Here is an 18,240-nt window from a genome sequence, read left to right as displayed (position 1 = left end):
TACAAGAAAAAAACAAACGACCCCATTAAAAAGTAGGCAAAGGATATGAACAGACATTTCTCAAAAGAAGACATTCATACAGCCAACAGACACACGAAGAAATGCTCATCATCACTGGCCATCAGAGAAATGCAAATCAAAACCACAATGAGATACCATCTCACACCAGTTAGAATGGCAATCATTAAAAAGTCAGAAATAACAGATGCTGGAGAGGATGTGAAGAAACAGGAACATTTTTACACTGTTGGTGGGATTGTAAACTAGTTCAACCATTGTGGAAAACAGTATGGCAATTCCTCAAGGATCTAGAACTAGAAATACCATAGGACCCAGCCATCCCATTACTGGGTATATACCCAAAGGATTATAAATCATGCTGCTATAAAGACACATGCACATGTATGTTTACTGCGGCACTATTCACAATAGCAAAGACTTGGAATCAACCCAAATGTCCATCAGTGACAGACTGGATTAAGAAAATGTGGCACATATACACCATGGAATACTATGCAGCCATAAAAAAGGATGAGTTTGTGTCCTTTGTAGGGACATGGATGCAGCTGGAAACCATCATTCTTAGCAAACTATCGCAAGAACAGAAAACCAAACACTGCCTGTTCTCACTCATAGGTGGGAATTGAACAATGAGATCACTTGGACACGGGAAGGGAAACATCACACACTGGGGCCTATTGTGGGGAGGGGGGAAGGGGGAGGGAGGAGGGATGGCATTGGGAGTTATACCTGATGTAAATGACGAGTTGATGGGTGCAGCACACCCACATGGCACATGCATACATATGTAACAAACCTGCACATTGTGCACATGTACCCTAGAACCGAAAGTATAATTAAAAAAAAAAAAACTGATTTAAGCCCCCCCCCCACCAAAACAAAAGAAGAGCCTACTAAGATAGCCCTAAGATAGGGAAAGATAACTGAATCCAGTAGCCTTCTCTGGATGTCCAAGATTCTATAGTCAAGAAGGACAGAATCAGTATTCAAACTTGGATTTTCTGTCAGGCTTGGCTCCTTTTGGTCTGTGTCATGCTATGGCAATTTTTAAAAAAATCACGGTAGCTATGCAGCAGAAAAATCAACAATGTGGGGTTATACTTTCCTGCTGGAGCTGATGGATTAACACTAAAAATAATTTTTGTTTGTTGACTTTTTTAATTAAAAAATTATAGTTAGCATTTAAAGTAAGATGGAATATTCTGGTTTGAAAAGCAAGCGGGTATGCTGAATTGAATCCAGTAAAAAGAAAAAAAAAAAAAAAAAAAGGGAAATATTCCTGGTTACATATACTAAAATCTGTCAAAACACAAAAGCAAAACAAACAAAAATTCTGAAACAAAATGTATCTACCTTAAAAAATAGTGCACTTACATGGTTTTGGAGTGAGCAGCTCCTATCTTTTTAAATAAAAGATTTATTATATTTACCCTGGCATCCTCTGGGGTCTTGAAGTTAATTATTTTTCCAAACTCTCTGGCATGAAATACAGACTTCACTCGTTCCTATAAACAGAATATATTAATTCATTAAAAAGAAAATCTGGTTGTAAAAATCCATAAAGAAATGCCACAGGCCAGGCATGGTGGCTCACGCCTGTAATCTCAGCACTTTGGGAAGTTGAGGTGTGCAGATCATGAAGTCAGGAGATCGAGACTATCCTGGCTAACACGGTGAAACCCTGTCTCTACTAAAGATACAAAAAAATTAGCTGGGCGTGGTGGCAGGCGCTGTAGTCCCAGCTACTCGGGAGGCTGAGGCAGGAGAAAGGCGTGAACCCAGGAGGCGGAGCTTGCAGTGAGCTGATATCGTGCCACTGCACTCCAGCCTGGGCGACAGACTGAGACTCCATCTCAAAAAAAAGAAAGAAATGCCACAAAGCTTTATTACTGCATGCCTAAAGTATTCATCCACACAAATCATGCACTTTAAAAAAGACAAGAATGAAGAACCAAGAAGAATAAAAACCAATAGAAAAAAAGACTACATTCTATTAATAACACAACCATTATCACTAAACCTAAGTTAAAAAGCTTAAGGTGATATTTCAATTGCTAAAGCCATAAAGGGTTGACATAAAGGATGGGAAGGAGGTAAGTCGGGGAGTAGTGCCACTGTTTTTCCTCTCCACACACAGTTTTGTCTTATACAGTTATTATCTGGCCATAGAATCATGAGTGAATCCAGCTTAAAAATATACACACATGCTAGTCTAACATGTTCTATAAGTAATTCAACTATCCATGCAAATATGGACACTAGAAGAAATTAGCTTCTTCTAATTTAAAAAAAAAGGATAAGGCTGGGCGCAGTGGCTCATGTCTATAATCACAGCACTTTGGGAGGCTGAGGCAGGCAGATCGCTTGGACCCAGGAATTCAAGACCAGACTGGCCAACCTGGTGAAACACTATCTGTACTAAAAATACAAAAATTAGTCTGGCATGGTGGCACATGCCTGTAGTCCCAGCTACTCAGGAGGCTGAGGCAGGAGAATCACTTGAATCTGGGAGGCGGAGGTTGCAGTGAGCCAAGAGCGCCACTGCGCTCCAGCCTGGGTAACAGGGCGAGGGACTGTCTCAAAAAACAGAATGATTGCAGAATTGTAGATATGAGGTCTCATGAAGAGGTGGAAAGGGAAGAAATCAAAGAGATAAGAGAGTATTAATGTTAGAAAGGGAAAAATAAAAAGCCAGGAAAGCAATATGGACTGGAGTACAGGCTAATAGCCACTACCCATTATTTCATATGTGGGAAGGTGGGGTTCTGTTACTGAACATACAACGAGGGCCCAGGAATGTTATTATCAGTGCAATAGCACAGAAAGCACAGTTTTTCTTGGCCTAGTTTTTTTTTTTTTCTTTAAGCCTGGGTAAGATAGCAGGTATTAAAGGAAAGCCATACCAAGAGAAGGTGACATCTATAAAAGAGGTAGAGCACTGTACAAATAAAAAGGACGATTTCAAAGCATTATTTTCAGTTCCAAGTTTTCAACAAATAAATCTATTCAACATACCTTTGCTTCAATGCGCAATCTTCTCCCATGAACAATGAATGGCTCTTTGGTAAACTCATCAAAGCTATACTGCCACTCACACGTGAGCTGTCCAAATGTTCCCTTTGTTACAAACAATACACCACTGCAAAAACAAAAACAAAAAAACAGAATTCGCTTTAAAATTGAGGCACTTATAGCCGATAACAACAGGATACGAATGAATCTCAAGTGCAAATGCAATATTCATCAACATAGACTATATTCTATATTCTTAATGAATTTAAAAGAACTGAGGGGCCGGGCGCACAGGCTCATGCCTGTAATCCCAGCACTTTGGGAGGCTGAGGCGGGCAAATCACAAGGTCAGGAGATCGAGACCAGCCTGGCTAACATGGTGAAACCCTGTCTCTACCAAAAATACAAAAAAATTAGCCGGGCATGGTGGTGGGAGCCTGTATAGTCCCAGCTACTCGGGAGGCTGAGGCAAGAGAATGGAGAACGGTGTGAATCCAGGAGGCAGAGCTTGCAGTGAGCTGACATCGCACCACTGCACTCGAGCCTGGGCGACAGAGAAAGACTCTGCCTCAAAATAAAATAAAATAAAATTTTAAAAAAGTAAAAAAATAAAAAATAAAAAGAACTGAAACCATAAAGTGTGTTCTCAGATCATAACAGAACTAAACTAGAAACCAAAACAAAAAGATAACAATAGTATTTATAAATGCTTAAAAGTAACACTTCCAAATAATCCAGGGGTCAAAGAATCTCAAAGGAAATTAGAAAATATTTTGAACAGAATGAGAATGAAAATACAACATAAAATTTGTGGGATGCAGCTAACATAATGCTCAATGGGAAATTTATAGCACAACATATTTAGAAAAACTGAAGCACTTATAAAATCAAATATGTAAGGCACGTCATAAGAAACAGGATACATTTACAGAACCAATTATCAGCCAGTATTTGGAGAAACTTTCATATAATTAATGCATTGGAATAAATACTTTCATTTCTAAGGCTCCATGTAATGTATTTCCCAATTACATCAGACAGAAGCTTTTCTAACCATGTTGAACAGAATCATCATACTGAGGGCCTTAGGATGTTCACAAGTAAAATCAAGTCCCATTACTGCCAATTTTAGAGGAAGACTTCAAAAAGCATCATTCTAATTTTTAAATAAATTCTTGTTTTCCCATTTTGAAGAAAGAAACCAAGAAATGAAAATACCTTCTGTCTATAAGAAGTCTATTTAATCCTTCCTTCAAATGTTTTTCTTCTTAATTTTTCTTTCTGATTGAAACATCAATAGTAGGTGCAACCAGAGATTTCTATTAAATTGAGTTAAAGAAACATCTGGCTCCTGGCTAGGATGGAAAAGGAGAAAGCTAGCCAGGATTTATATCTCTCACTTCCATCTTCTGTCCCTGTTCCCCTCCTTTACCAATCCTGGATTACAGGAGCTGATGGAGCAAACCCAGTGGTGCTCCAGGACATCTCCAACCATGCGAAAAATCACAGACAACTGGCCAATGTAGTAGCTATTCCCAGTCCTCATTCAAAGATCCTTTTATCCTCAAACCCGAAACTTGGAAAGGGAATCCCAAGTATAACCATCATGTTTTATTCAACTACAACTAATTCACTTCCCTTACTCTGTCAAGGCACTGTGGCCTCATCTAAAGGAGGTCCACGGCATTGAGGAAAAAAAAGCTTTTAAAATGTTGCAAGATTTGGAACCAAACTTTGCAACTGATTTTGCTTAATGCTGATTAGTTACTTTTCCTTTAGTCAATGGGAAAGTGAGTTACTAAAAACATGATGGAAAATTTTTATGAGCAAAAATGATTGCCAAAGCAATGTCTGCAATTACAAAACTCTAGAAACAAGTTACAGGTAAATTAGTACATATTCCTAAATAAATATTAGGCAGGAATTTACAAATTAAGAAAGATCTCCATATGTTGACATGTAATAACCTTCAAAATATAGATCTCAAGTGAAAAATTAACACTAAGTACATAATGCTATGTATAAGAAACTTTCATCTGCATTAAAATATGTGTGTATGTCTACCTGTAGAGGCACAGACTATTTCAAGAAGGATACAAACGAAACAAGTAAAAAATGGGCTGCCTCTTGGAACTAATATCTGTGGTGGAATGAAGACTTACTTTTTACAGGTATAATTTCTAATATTGTGGAAGTTTTCCACTTGGTGTTACTTTTTAAATAAGAAAATTAAAATAGGGCTATACATTTTAGATTCAGAAATTGAGATTACAACATTAAAAGTGACTGCTTCGTAGTCACCTTGAACCAACACAATGTTCATATAACTTTACCTTTCAATAGTGAACAAAACCATAGATTGACAATTCATTTCTATTTAGCTCTAACTTCTCCCCACTGGCCGTATTTTCACTCTCCACCACCCAGAGACTGCCATCTTACTAATGCACTTGCTCATTCCTTCCCTAGTTTAACAATGACTCCTGTACACTTGCCCCCTGAGGCTATGCCACTGTGTATTTTTGCATGTACCCCTCCACTGTCTATTTGAAGAAGTCGCTGTAGTATCCATCTAAAATTTTATCTGCTTCTACCAGTATATCCACTTAAGTTAATCTATATGTATTCTAACAAACAGATACTATCAGAGGACTGCTGACTTCTGGGATAACCTAAAATTGTACACTTTTTCAGCGAGAAGAAAGCTTACTTTTAAGAGGACAGTTTTATGGAATTTCTGCATCCGTTTAAATTGGCTGAAAGAAATACGAAAATATTTGTGTCTGTGCATGATTGTGTTTATCTGTATGCATGCACAAAGCTATGCAGGACATTTATGTAACGTTTAGGGAGTTAGGCTTGTGGAGCGAGAGGACCCAAGAATCATTGTGGCTATATGGAACAAAAGATGAATAACAGATCTTCACCGCATGAGTGGCTGCCAGTTAACCCCTTATCAAATTACATAAGAGAAAGAAAGGAAGTTACCGTCTGGTTATCATTAGCATATCTGTCTTATTGATCATGACGTGGGTAAAATATTTGTATTTTGCAAATCTTCCATTTTCCATGACCTAAAAGAAAAAAGTGAGAGACAATGAGAAAATTGGTAATATTCCTACTGTAATGCAAACAATGTCTTATAGTCCTCTAAGAACCATTTCTCAATGGGGCAAACCATGGACATACAGAAAATGGATTTCATTATTTGTAAAATCACTGCTGTTTCCTTTTTAAAAGCATCGACTTGCACTACTTTATTTAAGATTACTCGGTTGCAGCAATGCCAACCTTTACTGCTAGACTTTTAGAAGCTGATGTTATCTTACAAAGTTTAAATTCAATCTAATGAGGTATTTAACTATTACAGTGACTTTATATTGGAAAATATATTAGTATTTAATATTTGTACAAAAACACATGTAAATACTAACACATATATAAACATATGCATCACATAAATTACTTATTAGCTTCTGCCTTGCCCTAGACATTCCGTATATATCTTACAAACATGATTTTCTTTGTCCATCTCACAACTCGTTAAAAAATAAAGAGCAGAGAGTTTCTAGACAAACAGGGACCCCAAGGCTTACTTAGCCTTTGAAACAATCTTTATTTTCAAGACTGTTGAAACACTGTCTATCCATGACACTGTTTATTAACAATTGTTTGCTTCAAAAATGTAAATATAACCATATGAAGAAAACAGAGTTATCATTTTAAATTCTGTTTTCAGTAATATTTGCTCTGAGGATGGAGTTACTTTAGCTATTTAAAGTATATAGCAGGCTAGCCTACTATTTTTACAGGCAAGGCAAGCAATGTAATTATGACTAAGATCCCTCAAGAAGAGGCATGTTATGAATTTAGCCAAAATGTGAAAAACCATGAAGAAATCCAAGAGAGGATATAAAGGTTTTAGAAAATTGTGTTCCTTGAAGCTGTACCAAAAAACTAAAGTGATTTAGCTTAGAAGAAAGCTAAGAAGTAACTTCATGATGATCTTGGTATAAAAAGTTGGTATTTTCATTTTTATCTGAGAAAGAAGTTTAAAAAAAAAAAAACTAAAATAGGATGAGTCATACAGATTAATTGCATGGAAGAAGTTTCTAAATTCAGTGATTATAAAATATTGAGGAAAAGAATATCTTTACTATTTACTGTAGTAGGTAGGGCAAATAAACACAAATACTTTGTATTACAAATGAAAAAGGGACATAAATACAGATTCAGAAAACAATTAACATGAATTACAGTTGTTCCCTCTTATCTGCAGGGGGATATGTTCCTAGACCTCCAGTGGGTACCTGAAACCACAGACAGCACTGAGCCCTACATATATTCTATGGTTTCTCCTATATACATACCTATGATAAAGTTTAATTTATAAATTAGGCACAGTAAGAGACTAATAACCAATAATAAAATAGAACAATTATACTGTAATAAAAGGTATGTGAAGGTTTATTTCTGAAATTTTCCATTTAATATTTTCAAACCATGGTTGGCCAAGGGTAACTGAAACTGCAGAAAGCAATTGTGGATATGATAGGACTACTGTATTAGATAATTTATAAATTATGCAAGTAATTTTGAAAACTTAGATGAAATGAACTATGTTTTAAGCAATATAAATTATTAAGAGGAAGAAGCATCATGAGTAGAAATTATTTGTGAATGACAGTACATTTGGAAAAGCCAAGCACACAAAACCCAGTAATCAATTTGGAAATGGAAGAGAAACAAATCCTGTTTACAAGGGTAATAAAAAAGATAAATATTTACCCATAAGTTTAGTAAATAATGTGCAGAATACAGGTGATAAAAGCCATACCACTGTATTCAGGGGAGTAAAAGAAATTTTGAAAATGGAAATCCATATCTTATTCTTGGACATAAAAAATTATCATAATAAAGATGTTATTGACTCCTAATTTTCTCGCACATACACACACACACACACACACACACACACACACACACTTCATGTGATCCCAAGATGGTGGTTTTTGGAGCACGGGGTAGGAGGTAAAATGTGATTTGTCAAAATTATACTAAAACTTATCTAGGAAAAATATGCGGTAATATCCAGTAAATTATGAAAGAAGAATGAGAAGAGCTACTCTAGCAGACATTAACGCAATTTATAAAGCTGCAGTAGTGAAACAGTTTGGTGCTGGTAAAGTATATGCAGACATATCAAAGGAAAAAATACAGATGGCAGAAACTGACCATATGCATATAGGACATTATAAAATCCTATCCAATTACAGAAATTTATTAAATCAAGACAGCACTTCAAATCAGTGGGTAAATACATGCATTATCAAATAAATGGTGTTTTAAGTAACTCATTGGCTAAAGCTGTATCCTTCTCTCTATATACCCAATCAATTCTACATGGATCAATGATTTAAGTATACAAAACAACTATAAAAGTACTAGAAAAAATAATATTTTAAAAATCTTGAAGTGGGAAAGGCCAAAATATAGCAAAGTCCATAAAACACAACATAAAAAATTGTTAAGTACATAGAACTTAACCACTACTGAATGGCAAAATGATAAGCAAATAAACAGTAATTAAGTAAAATAACACAAAACTCAAAGGACAATTTAGGAAAATATTTGTCAATACAGAGAGAGTGAGTCAATTTCAAAATAGACAATTCTAGCAATTTGAAGAAACCGACAGAAAATGAGTAAAGCAGTAGAAAAATGTGTGAAGAATATGAACAGGTAGTTCAGCAAAAAACAAACAATATCTGACTGATAAACATGAGAAAATATTCACTATAACTCAAAATCAGGAAAATGCAAATCAATTAAACATACCATCTGAGTTAGCAATTCCACTGCTAGAATTTATCTTAGGCAAAAGTATGCCAAAATAGACATATAAAAATATTCACAGCAATATTGTATTAAAAGTACAAAATCTAAATATTCATTAATAGGGTATTAGTTAAATTCATGTACAGCCATACAATGGGGCATTATGAAGTCATAAAAAAGAGAAATGAAGACCTGTGCATACTGACATAGATGTATAAGATATATAGTAAATAAAATTATACTACAAAAGAGAATGTATAGAATGAAAAGTAGAAATGCATACATGTACATATACTTGTACATATATAAGAAACTTCTAGAAGGTATACATCAATCTATTAACAGCAATGATCTCTGGGCTTTTGAAGCATAATGGTGGAGGTAGAAGTTAAGCTTTTTTTTTAAAATTTTTACATTCTTTTATTGTTTCAGTTTTTTGATATCTGAAAAGAAACTGGCTTACAAAGATTCATTTTCTTTTGTTCCATGTGGCCAAGTTTAAAAATCAAGAATACAAATGTTGACCTCCTCAAGAATACCACAGCTAATAGAATTCAAGAGCCTACATGCACCATTAATAGATCCTAACCTTCAAATAATTTAAAAGCTATGGTTTATTCCAAGAACCTAACTTTTATTTCCATATTATGCTAAGTTTGGGCATTGTAATTAAGCCTACCTCTCATCACTTTCTACTTTTCAGACCCAACTTAAATCAAATCTAATCTGTGCATATAAGCAGTTAAACCAGTTTCGATAGTCACAACAGCATCTGGTATAAGTAAGAAATAAAGAAAATCCAAAGAAAGTAATTCATATAATGCTTTCCATCCAAAACCTTAAATGTAACACTTGAAAGATGAATGAGCTTTACGGTCATAGTAGTCTGCTTTGAAACGTAATCAACTGTATCCTTTGTTATTAGAGTGACTGTAGTTGAATAAATGTCAAAGATAACTCATCACACGGCAAAATCTTGCTGCTCAGTGTTCATTATAAACATGAGAATACGGAATGAGAACATTATAAACAGGATCCACAACTTTGAAACTGAATCCACAGAAGTTATGGGAGAGAACATCACACTGCAAAAAGTCTACAAATGTCACATTGTAGTCACAAATTCCTGCCTGACTTTATAAATGCATTATATATTAAGCTTTAGACTTCTCAAAACATCATTTTTTTTAGGGAAAAAACCCCAGAATTTTAGACCTGAAAAACTCCTATTGTTCATCCAAACCAATCTCTTCCTTTTACACACAAAGAAACTGAGGATCAGGAAGTGTCTAATGAATCTTCTAAATCTAAATTTTCACCATCTTGTGTAATTAGGTAAGAGGACATCTAAGTGACTTGCTTGGCAAAGGTGCAAAACTGGGCTCAGAAAACTGGATTCTTCACTTCTAATTCCAGTGCATTTCACTATACCAAACATATCATGATGTTTCCTCCTTATGGTATCAGTCATACTTTCCTCATGGTACCTCAAAAAATATCTCTGATATCCTGGATACTGATAGTTGCCGAGGTAGGCTGCTAATTTTTTACAGGTCGACAGTATTCAAATAATTTAGTATCAAAAATCCTATCTTCCTCCATCCCAAACAGATGCTAGGTATACATGGTTCTACTAAAATAATTTGATAGACTTTAAAATAAAGGAAGAATTAGCAAAATCAGGGTTTAGGAATTATCATGTAGGGCCTTTACATAAAGACGAAGATTTGGCTGAAATATGAAGGAATTAACAATGCCAGTACTTTAGACATGTTAGCCTCATTTATACGCTTAAATGTGAAAGGAAAAACTTTTTTTGCCTTATTCATTAGGAAGTATATATACAAATTACCTATCATCGTTTAAGAATTACTGAAAGAAATAAACAAAAACACAATGGAAACTGCATTCATTATATACAATTGTCAGAATCTATAGGTAATAATTAAAAAATATGTTTACTGGTAAACATGTCCTTTTGCATTTAGAAAAGATGAGTACATAAACCATACTTTATTAGACATACATAAATTCAAACCAAATTAATGATACATTTGGAAACATAAAAAAAGTGGAACTTGAAGGACAGAGCCATGGTAACAGAGACATTTCTAACACTCTCAAATCATCCAAATGTTAGGAAGAAACAGAATCCCTTAACAAAATACTTCTGAGAAATGCAAAATATGAAAAGATTAAAAATAGGAATAAATCACTAAAATAAAAGGCCTTAAGCCCCAAAGAATGTGTTAATCATTAATGGGAAATATATTTAAGAAAATTTGTTAAAGGACAAGAACATGTTGTTCAGCAAAATAAAAAACCCAAATCTAATCAACATCTGACTCATTTGGAAGACAAGTGTTGCAAATAGGTATGAATGAGAGTTTTAAAAATACATAGCAAAAATGGGGGGATTAAAAACATGATATTCGGCCGGCCATGGTGGCTCACGCCTGTAATCCCAGCACTTTGGGAGGCTGAGGCAGGCAGATCCCCTGAGGCCAAGAGTTTGAGACCAGCCTGGCCAACATGGTGAGACCCCGTCTCCACTAAAAATACAAAAAATTAGCTGGGTGTGGTGGCAGGTGCCTGTAATCCCAGCTACTTGGGAGGCTGAGGCAGGGAGAATCATTTGAACCTGGGAGGCAGAGGTTGCAGTGAGCTGAGATCGCACCATTGCACTCCAGCCTGGGCAACAGAGCAAGACTCCATCAGAAAAACAAAAAATAAAAAACAAAAAAACATGAAATTCATTCAGATGAAAGATAAAAATGAATACTACCTAGCAAGAAAATATACTAGATAACAAATAAATGGCCTTATAGATTGGTTAATTTGAGGGTTCAGGAGAGGAGTGGGAAAGAGGAAGCATTTATGAATAGATTCTACTTAAAATGGTAAATACTGCCATTTTAAAACTAAGAAGTAAATAGACAAATTGTTCAAAACAATCTTATCTTTAGAGAAAACTCAGTCAATAAGTATAACTTCCTTAGAGTTATATGATGAATGTTTAGGGATAAAGAAGGTTTTACTAATTCACTTCAAACCTCAGACTTAAGTGCCATGGCCAGGAAAAAGAAGGTATTCAAGCGAGCTTCATAATCAAATATGGTAGAAATTTATGACATCAAAACTTAATGATTTCATATCCTTGAATGAGAATAAATATAAACAAGAATAAAGAACTGACACGTAGCTTACCTTGTGAGGTAAGTTGGTTTTCAGAAAATAAAATCTTATTGATTATATCGTCAAATCTGAAGAGCAACCAGTACTTACTTTATCCCTCATACCTTCATCTTCTCTCATGCTAATATGCTATCTTGACTGTTAGCAAAACCATATGTATAGACTATACTGAAAGCTTAGACAGGGCAGGAAAGCTGAGCATAACCTTTGACATAAAATCAACTGAAAGAAACTACTATATCTTAAGAGATATGAATTGTTGTCATCAACTAGTACCACCAAAAGCCTGGAGAAGGAAAACAACTATGCTCACGAAATAGTTATGTGTACTGACAACAGCAGACCATCAATTAACATACTTAATATATTCTAGGAGAAGGGCCAGAGTGTGTGCATCAAGGGTAATGTAGGTGCACAGTAACAAAAGTCTCACTAAAGCAGTTCAGCAGAACCTCTACTGGATCAACATTTATGGGTCCACCATATTATATATCCCTGGAAGCAGCAGTAACATATCTTTTAAAATACTGTATAATTCAGAGCAGTTCAAATCACTGAGGTTTTACTGTTTCAACTGCTTGCCAATTAGTATGTGGAAAACTGTCATGGTATTTTAACTACTCAATTAACCTTGAAAGGAAAAAAATACTCTTTTTAAAATTCTTAAAATCTCTTCTTTTAAATTCTTAAAATCTATTCTTTTAAGTTCTTAAAATCTACTCTTAAATAGAATAGATTCTTTTATCTTGGCAAAGAGGAGAAAAATGAGGAATTTATATAATGATGACTAAGAACTTGCATAAACTGGTATTCATCTGGAATAATAAAAATATAATGAGTTATTATTAGGCACCATGCTAATAATTACTGGCATATCTAATTTTATTATACTCCACTTTATTGTATTTCCCAGATATTGTATTTTTTACAAATTGAAGGTTTATGGAAGCTCTGCATCAAGCAAGTCTACAGGCACCATTTGTCCAGCAGCATGTACTCATTTCTTGTCTCTATGTCACATTTTGGTAATTCTTACAATATTTCAAACTTTTTTATCATGATTGTATCTGTTATGGTGATCTGTGATCACTGATCTTTGATACTCCTATTTTATAGTCCTTTTTGAGGTGCCATAAACTACACCCATAGTGAACTTAATCTATAAATGTGTGTGTTCTGACTGCCCCACCGACTGGACGTTTCCCAAATCCTCTCCCTCTCCTTGAGTCTATTACCTGAGTAACAATATTGAAATTAGGCCAATTAACAGCCCTACAATGACCCTTAGGTGTTCAAGTGAAATGAAGAGTTACATGTCCATCACTTTAAATCAAAAGCTAGAAACGACCAAGCTTAGTGAGAAAGGCATGTCAAAAGCTGAGTTAGGCTGAAAGGTAGTACCTCTTGTACCAAACAGCCAATTTTGAATGCAAAGGGAAAGTTCTTGAAGGGAAGTATTATGAAAGTGTTACTCCAGTGAACACAAGAATTATAAGAAAGCAAAACAGCCTGACTGCTGATATGGAGAAAGTTTTAGTGGTCTGGATAGAAGATAAACCAGCCACAACATTTCTTCAAGCCAAAGCCTAATCCAGAGCAAGGCCCTAACTCTCTTCAATTATATGAAGGCTGAGAGAGGTGAGGAAACTGCAGAAGAAAAGTTAAAGCTAGCAGAGGTTGGTTCATGAGGTTTAAGGAAAGAATTCATCTACGTAACACAAAAAGCACAAGGTGAAGCAGCAAGTGCTGATGGAGTAGCTGCAGCAGGTTATCCAGAAGATCTAGTTAAGATTACTGACGACAGTGGCTTCACTAAACTACAGATTTTCAACATAGATGAGACAGACTTCTATTGAAAGATGCTATCCAGGACTTTTCATAGCTAGAGAGGTCAATGCCTGGCTTTAAAGCTTCAAAGGACAGTTGGATTCTCTTTTTAGGGGCTAGTGAAGCTGGTGACTTCATTTTCTTTAGAGACATGGTCTTGCTATGTTGCCCAACCTGGACTCGAACTTCTGGGCTCAAGGGATCCTCTTGCCTCAGCCTCCCAAATAGCTGGGACAACAGGTGGGTGCTACCATGCCTGGTGCAGTTGGTGACTTTAAGTTGAAGCCAATGTTCCATTCCAAAAATCCTAGGGCCCTGGCCAGGTGAGGTGGCTCACGTGTGTAATTCCAGCACTTTGGGAGGCCATGGCGGGTGGATCACTTGAGCATAAGAGTTCAGGACTAGCTTGGGCAACATGGTGAAACCCCATCTCTACAAAAAAATTTTTAAAAAATTAGCCAGTTGTGGTGGCACATGCCTGTAGTCTCAGCTACTCAAGAGGCTGAGGTGTGAGGATCAACTAAGCCTGGGAGTTTGAGGCTGCAGTGAGCCAAGACCGTATCACTGCACTCCCGCCTGGGAGACAGAGCAAGACTCTATCAAATAAATAAATAAATAAATAAATAAATAAAGTGCCGGGTGTGGTGGCTCATGCCTGTAATCCTAGCACTTTGGGAGGCCGAGGTGGGTGGATCACCTGAGGTCTGGAGATTGTCACCAGGCTGGCCAACATGGTGAAACCCCATCTCTACTAAAGCCTGTGTGGTGGCAGGCGCCTGTAATCCCAGCTACTCAGGAGGCCCAGACAGGAGAACTGCTTGAACCCAGGAGGTGGAGGTTGCAGTGAGCCGAGATTGCACTATTGCACTCCACCTGGGCGACAAAGCAAGACTCTGTCTCAAAAGAAAAAGAAAAAGAGAAAAAGAAAAAAAAGAAAAAAATCCTAGGGTCCTTAAGAATTACACTAGAGCTATTCTGCCTATGCTGTATAAATGCAACAACAAAGCCCAGATGACAGCACATTTGTTTACAGCATGATTTACTGAATATTTTAAGCCCACTGTTGAGAGCTATCACTCAAAAAAGTATTACAGCTCATTGACTATGCACCTTGTCACTCAAGAGCTCTGATGAAGATATACAAGATTAATGTCATTTTCATGCCTGCTAACACAACCATCCATTCCACAGCCCCCATGGATCAAAGAGTAATTTCAACTTCCAAGCCTTAGTATTTAAGAAATACATTTTGTAAGGCTATAGCTGCCACGGGGAGTGATTCTTCTGATGGATCTGGTCAAAGTATATTGAAAACTTATGGAAAGGATTCACTATTCTAGGTGCCATTAAAAACATCTGTAATTCACAAAACAAGGTCAAAATGTCAATAGTAACAGGAGTTTGGAAAAAGTGGATTCCAGCCATCATGGATGACTTTGAGGGTTCAAGACTTCAGTGGAGGAAGTAATTGCAGATATGGTGCAAATAGCAAGGGGATTAGAAGTGCAGCATGAAGAGGTAACTGAATTGTTACAATCTCATGATAAAACTTGAACAAATGAGAAACTGCTTCTTATGGATGAGCAAAGAAAATGGTTTCTTGAGATGGAATCTATTCTCGGGGAAGATTCTATGATTGTTTAAATGACAACAAAGGATTTAGATTATTCCGTAAAAATAACTGATAAAGCAGCAGTAGGGTTTGAGAGGACTGACTCCAATTTTGAAAGAAGTTCTATTGTGGGTAAAATGCTATCAAACAGCATCAAATACTACAGATAAATCTTTCATGAAAGGAAGAGCCAATCAATGTGGCAAACTTCATCTTAAGATATTACCACAGCTACCCCGACCTTCAGGAATCCCTATCCTAATCAGTCAGCAACCATCAACATCAGGCATGCAAAAAGATGGACTCACTGAATGCTACAGATGATCATCAGGATTTTTTTTTTTTTTTTTTTAGCAATTATGTATTTTTAAATTAAGGTGTATATATATATATATATATATTTAACCACATAATGTTATTGCATACATAATAGCCTACATTGTAAACAATTTTTATATGCACTGGAGAACAAATATATTCAAGTGACTTGCTTTGTTGCCGTATTTGCTTTATTCTGGCGGTCTGGAACTGAACTTGCAATATCTCTGAGCTATGACTGTATATACATTACCTCATTTGTTCTAACCCCAGCACCACCACCAAGATAGGCACTACAATTATCTCTATTTTACAACCTGGAAACTGAGGTCAGATAAGCATAATAAAAAATAATAACTCTAGTAAAAGAAAAAGGCTACAATTGAACTCAGGTTTACTTGGCTCCAGAATCCAGGCCCTTAGCCACAGGGTATTGCTATATCTCAAAAAAAATTTTATTAACAAAATGAATTAGCACAGAAGAACTATATATATTCCAGTAGACTCAGTGGGATCTCATTTTAACAGTTCATTGGTATATGGATTTAGATATCTCACAAACTGTATCATGTCTCTTGCAATGCTTCTAGTTCATGTAATACCTAGGGATCATTATCTCTGTGGAAGATGGGTCATATCTTAGGTGTCTTTGATTCCTAATGTTCTTCAGAGCCTTGCATATAGCAGCTGCACAACAAACAGGAACGAGACTGTGAAGATCTGACATTACAGGGTTGGCCTCTAACGTGGCATGTGTTTTATGCCCCATAAAGCTCACTACAATTATAAGCTCATGAGAGATGAGCAAGAACCTTCAATACTCTCTTCAGGGCTATAACTCTACTATCTACAAGAGTGTCTGAATACATAATAAACAGAAGTATAACAAAGACTTGTAGAAGAAATGAATACATGGCATTAAATCTTTTCTTTGTATTCATATAAACTATGCTACCAAATAAAGCCAGCAAAAATTCAAATACATATATATCTATATGAATATAGATATATATATATGACCATGCATTTTATTCTTTTGGCAACTTATTCCAGAAAGATTAACTTTACATGAAATGTTCAGTCTCCCACATTTGTATTCCAACACTGCATCTTCATAAGATCTCTAACTCAAACTACTTTAGACTTGAAGTATCACAGAAATGTCTAAATGTATATTTCTTTACAGTGCTTCCATAGGGTTCTTTACAGTGATAAATTTTCACCGAAAAATTACCATTACAATTCATTAGAGTCATCATTAGAAGTGACTAGGATATCAATTTCATTTGAATTTAAAACAAAAGATTCTTAACCGACAAAAACAAACAGAACACCAAAAAACACGGTGCTTCCTTTAATAGATGACATTAAATTTTGTTTTCAGATGAGCGAAGAGGCCTCTAATTTGATTTTGCGTAACTGTTTCATTTGGCAAGTGAATGTATCCTTTCACAGAACATTTGGCCAATAAAAAATAGACTCTTCATAACGTATACTAGTTTTCTAACAATGTTGTTACAGCACCCATGTACACACACACAAATATTTCTGAATGAGCTTTACCAAACTCACCTTATGCTGAGAATCTTTGTGTCTATCCAAGGTAACTAGGGGAAGTTACTAGGTAGAGCTCTATCACATCAGTAGAGAAATCATGAGTTGAGTCCTGTATCAGAATTTAGCAACTGTAGCTTAATTAAGGCTGCAGACCTTCTGGCTAATACTTAGTGCACTTTTAGCTGTATTGACAGATCTTTGGTTAAAAAGATGTAAGACTCAAATTGAACCTACCTGGGCTTAACATTTGAGGATTTCTTTTAATGTTATAATGTATTGAATTTTCTATTACAGTAGCATTTATCCTTTCTTATTTACAAATTTAAGGGATGCAATGATGACAAACTGAAAGATCTAGAAATCAAACTCATCTCACTTAAGTTCCTGAATTAAAAAAAGAGAATTAGGCCAGGTGCAGTGGCTCGTGTCTATAAACCTAGCTACTTGGGAGGCTGAGGTGAGAGGATCACTTGAGCCTAGGTGTTTAAGGCTGCAGTGAGCTATGATTGCACCACTGCACTCCAGCTTGGGCAAGAGTGAGACCTTGTCTCAACAACAAATAACAACAACAGAAAGAGAGGGACAGGCCGGGGGTGGGGTGTTGGGGGCGGTGGGAAATGAATAAATTTTACACTTGAGATGAAAGAAAAAACCTGAACCTCCACGAAGTGGAATCATCGCCACCAGAGGAAGACATAATTTATTTCAAAATCTTATTCAAAAATTATTTTTATATAACACTGGAAGGTTCTAAGTGGGGTTCGTTACTCTATTTTGGACTCTACTGGTCCAAAATATAGTGGTACACACTATTAAATGTTCAATATTTAGGCCTTTGAAAATAATGTGACAAAGTCTCT

General features: G+C 35.9%; 1 protein-coding gene across 3 annotated transcripts in view; it reads right to left on the bottom strand.

Annotated features, from left to right (window-relative positions):
• VPS13A (vacuolar protein sorting 13 homolog A) overlaps window positions 1-18,240 on the bottom strand; it is a 243,130-nt gene that overhangs the window by 7,610 nt on the left and 217,280 nt on the right. Inside the window, exons 69-71 of one of the 3 annotated variants that reach the window (XM_015117939.3) lie at window positions 6,022-6,107; window positions 3,037-3,160; window positions 1,452-1,526 (exon numbers count right to left, since the gene is read on the bottom strand). In XM_015117939.3, coding sequence (XP_014973425.3) covers window positions 1,452-1,526; window positions 3,037-3,160; window positions 6,022-6,107 — 285 coding nt within the window. Of the gene's footprint in view, window positions 1-1,395; window positions 1,527-3,036; window positions 3,161-6,021; window positions 6,108-18,240 lie in introns of those variants that run through there. The other 2 variants (XM_015117938.3, XR_013404898.1) reach the window with 2 other exon arrangements.

This window comes from Macaca mulatta, chromosome 15 (assembly GCF_049350105.2).
Source record: "Macaca mulatta isolate MMU2019108-1 chromosome 15, T2T-MMU8v2.0, whole genome shotgun sequence".
In the NCBI taxonomy this organism is placed as follows: domain Eukaryota; kingdom Metazoa; phylum Chordata; class Mammalia; order Primates; family Cercopithecidae; genus Macaca; species Macaca mulatta.
Note: the sequence above shows the minus strand (reverse complement) of the source record. Positions and strands in the feature narration are given on the sequence as shown.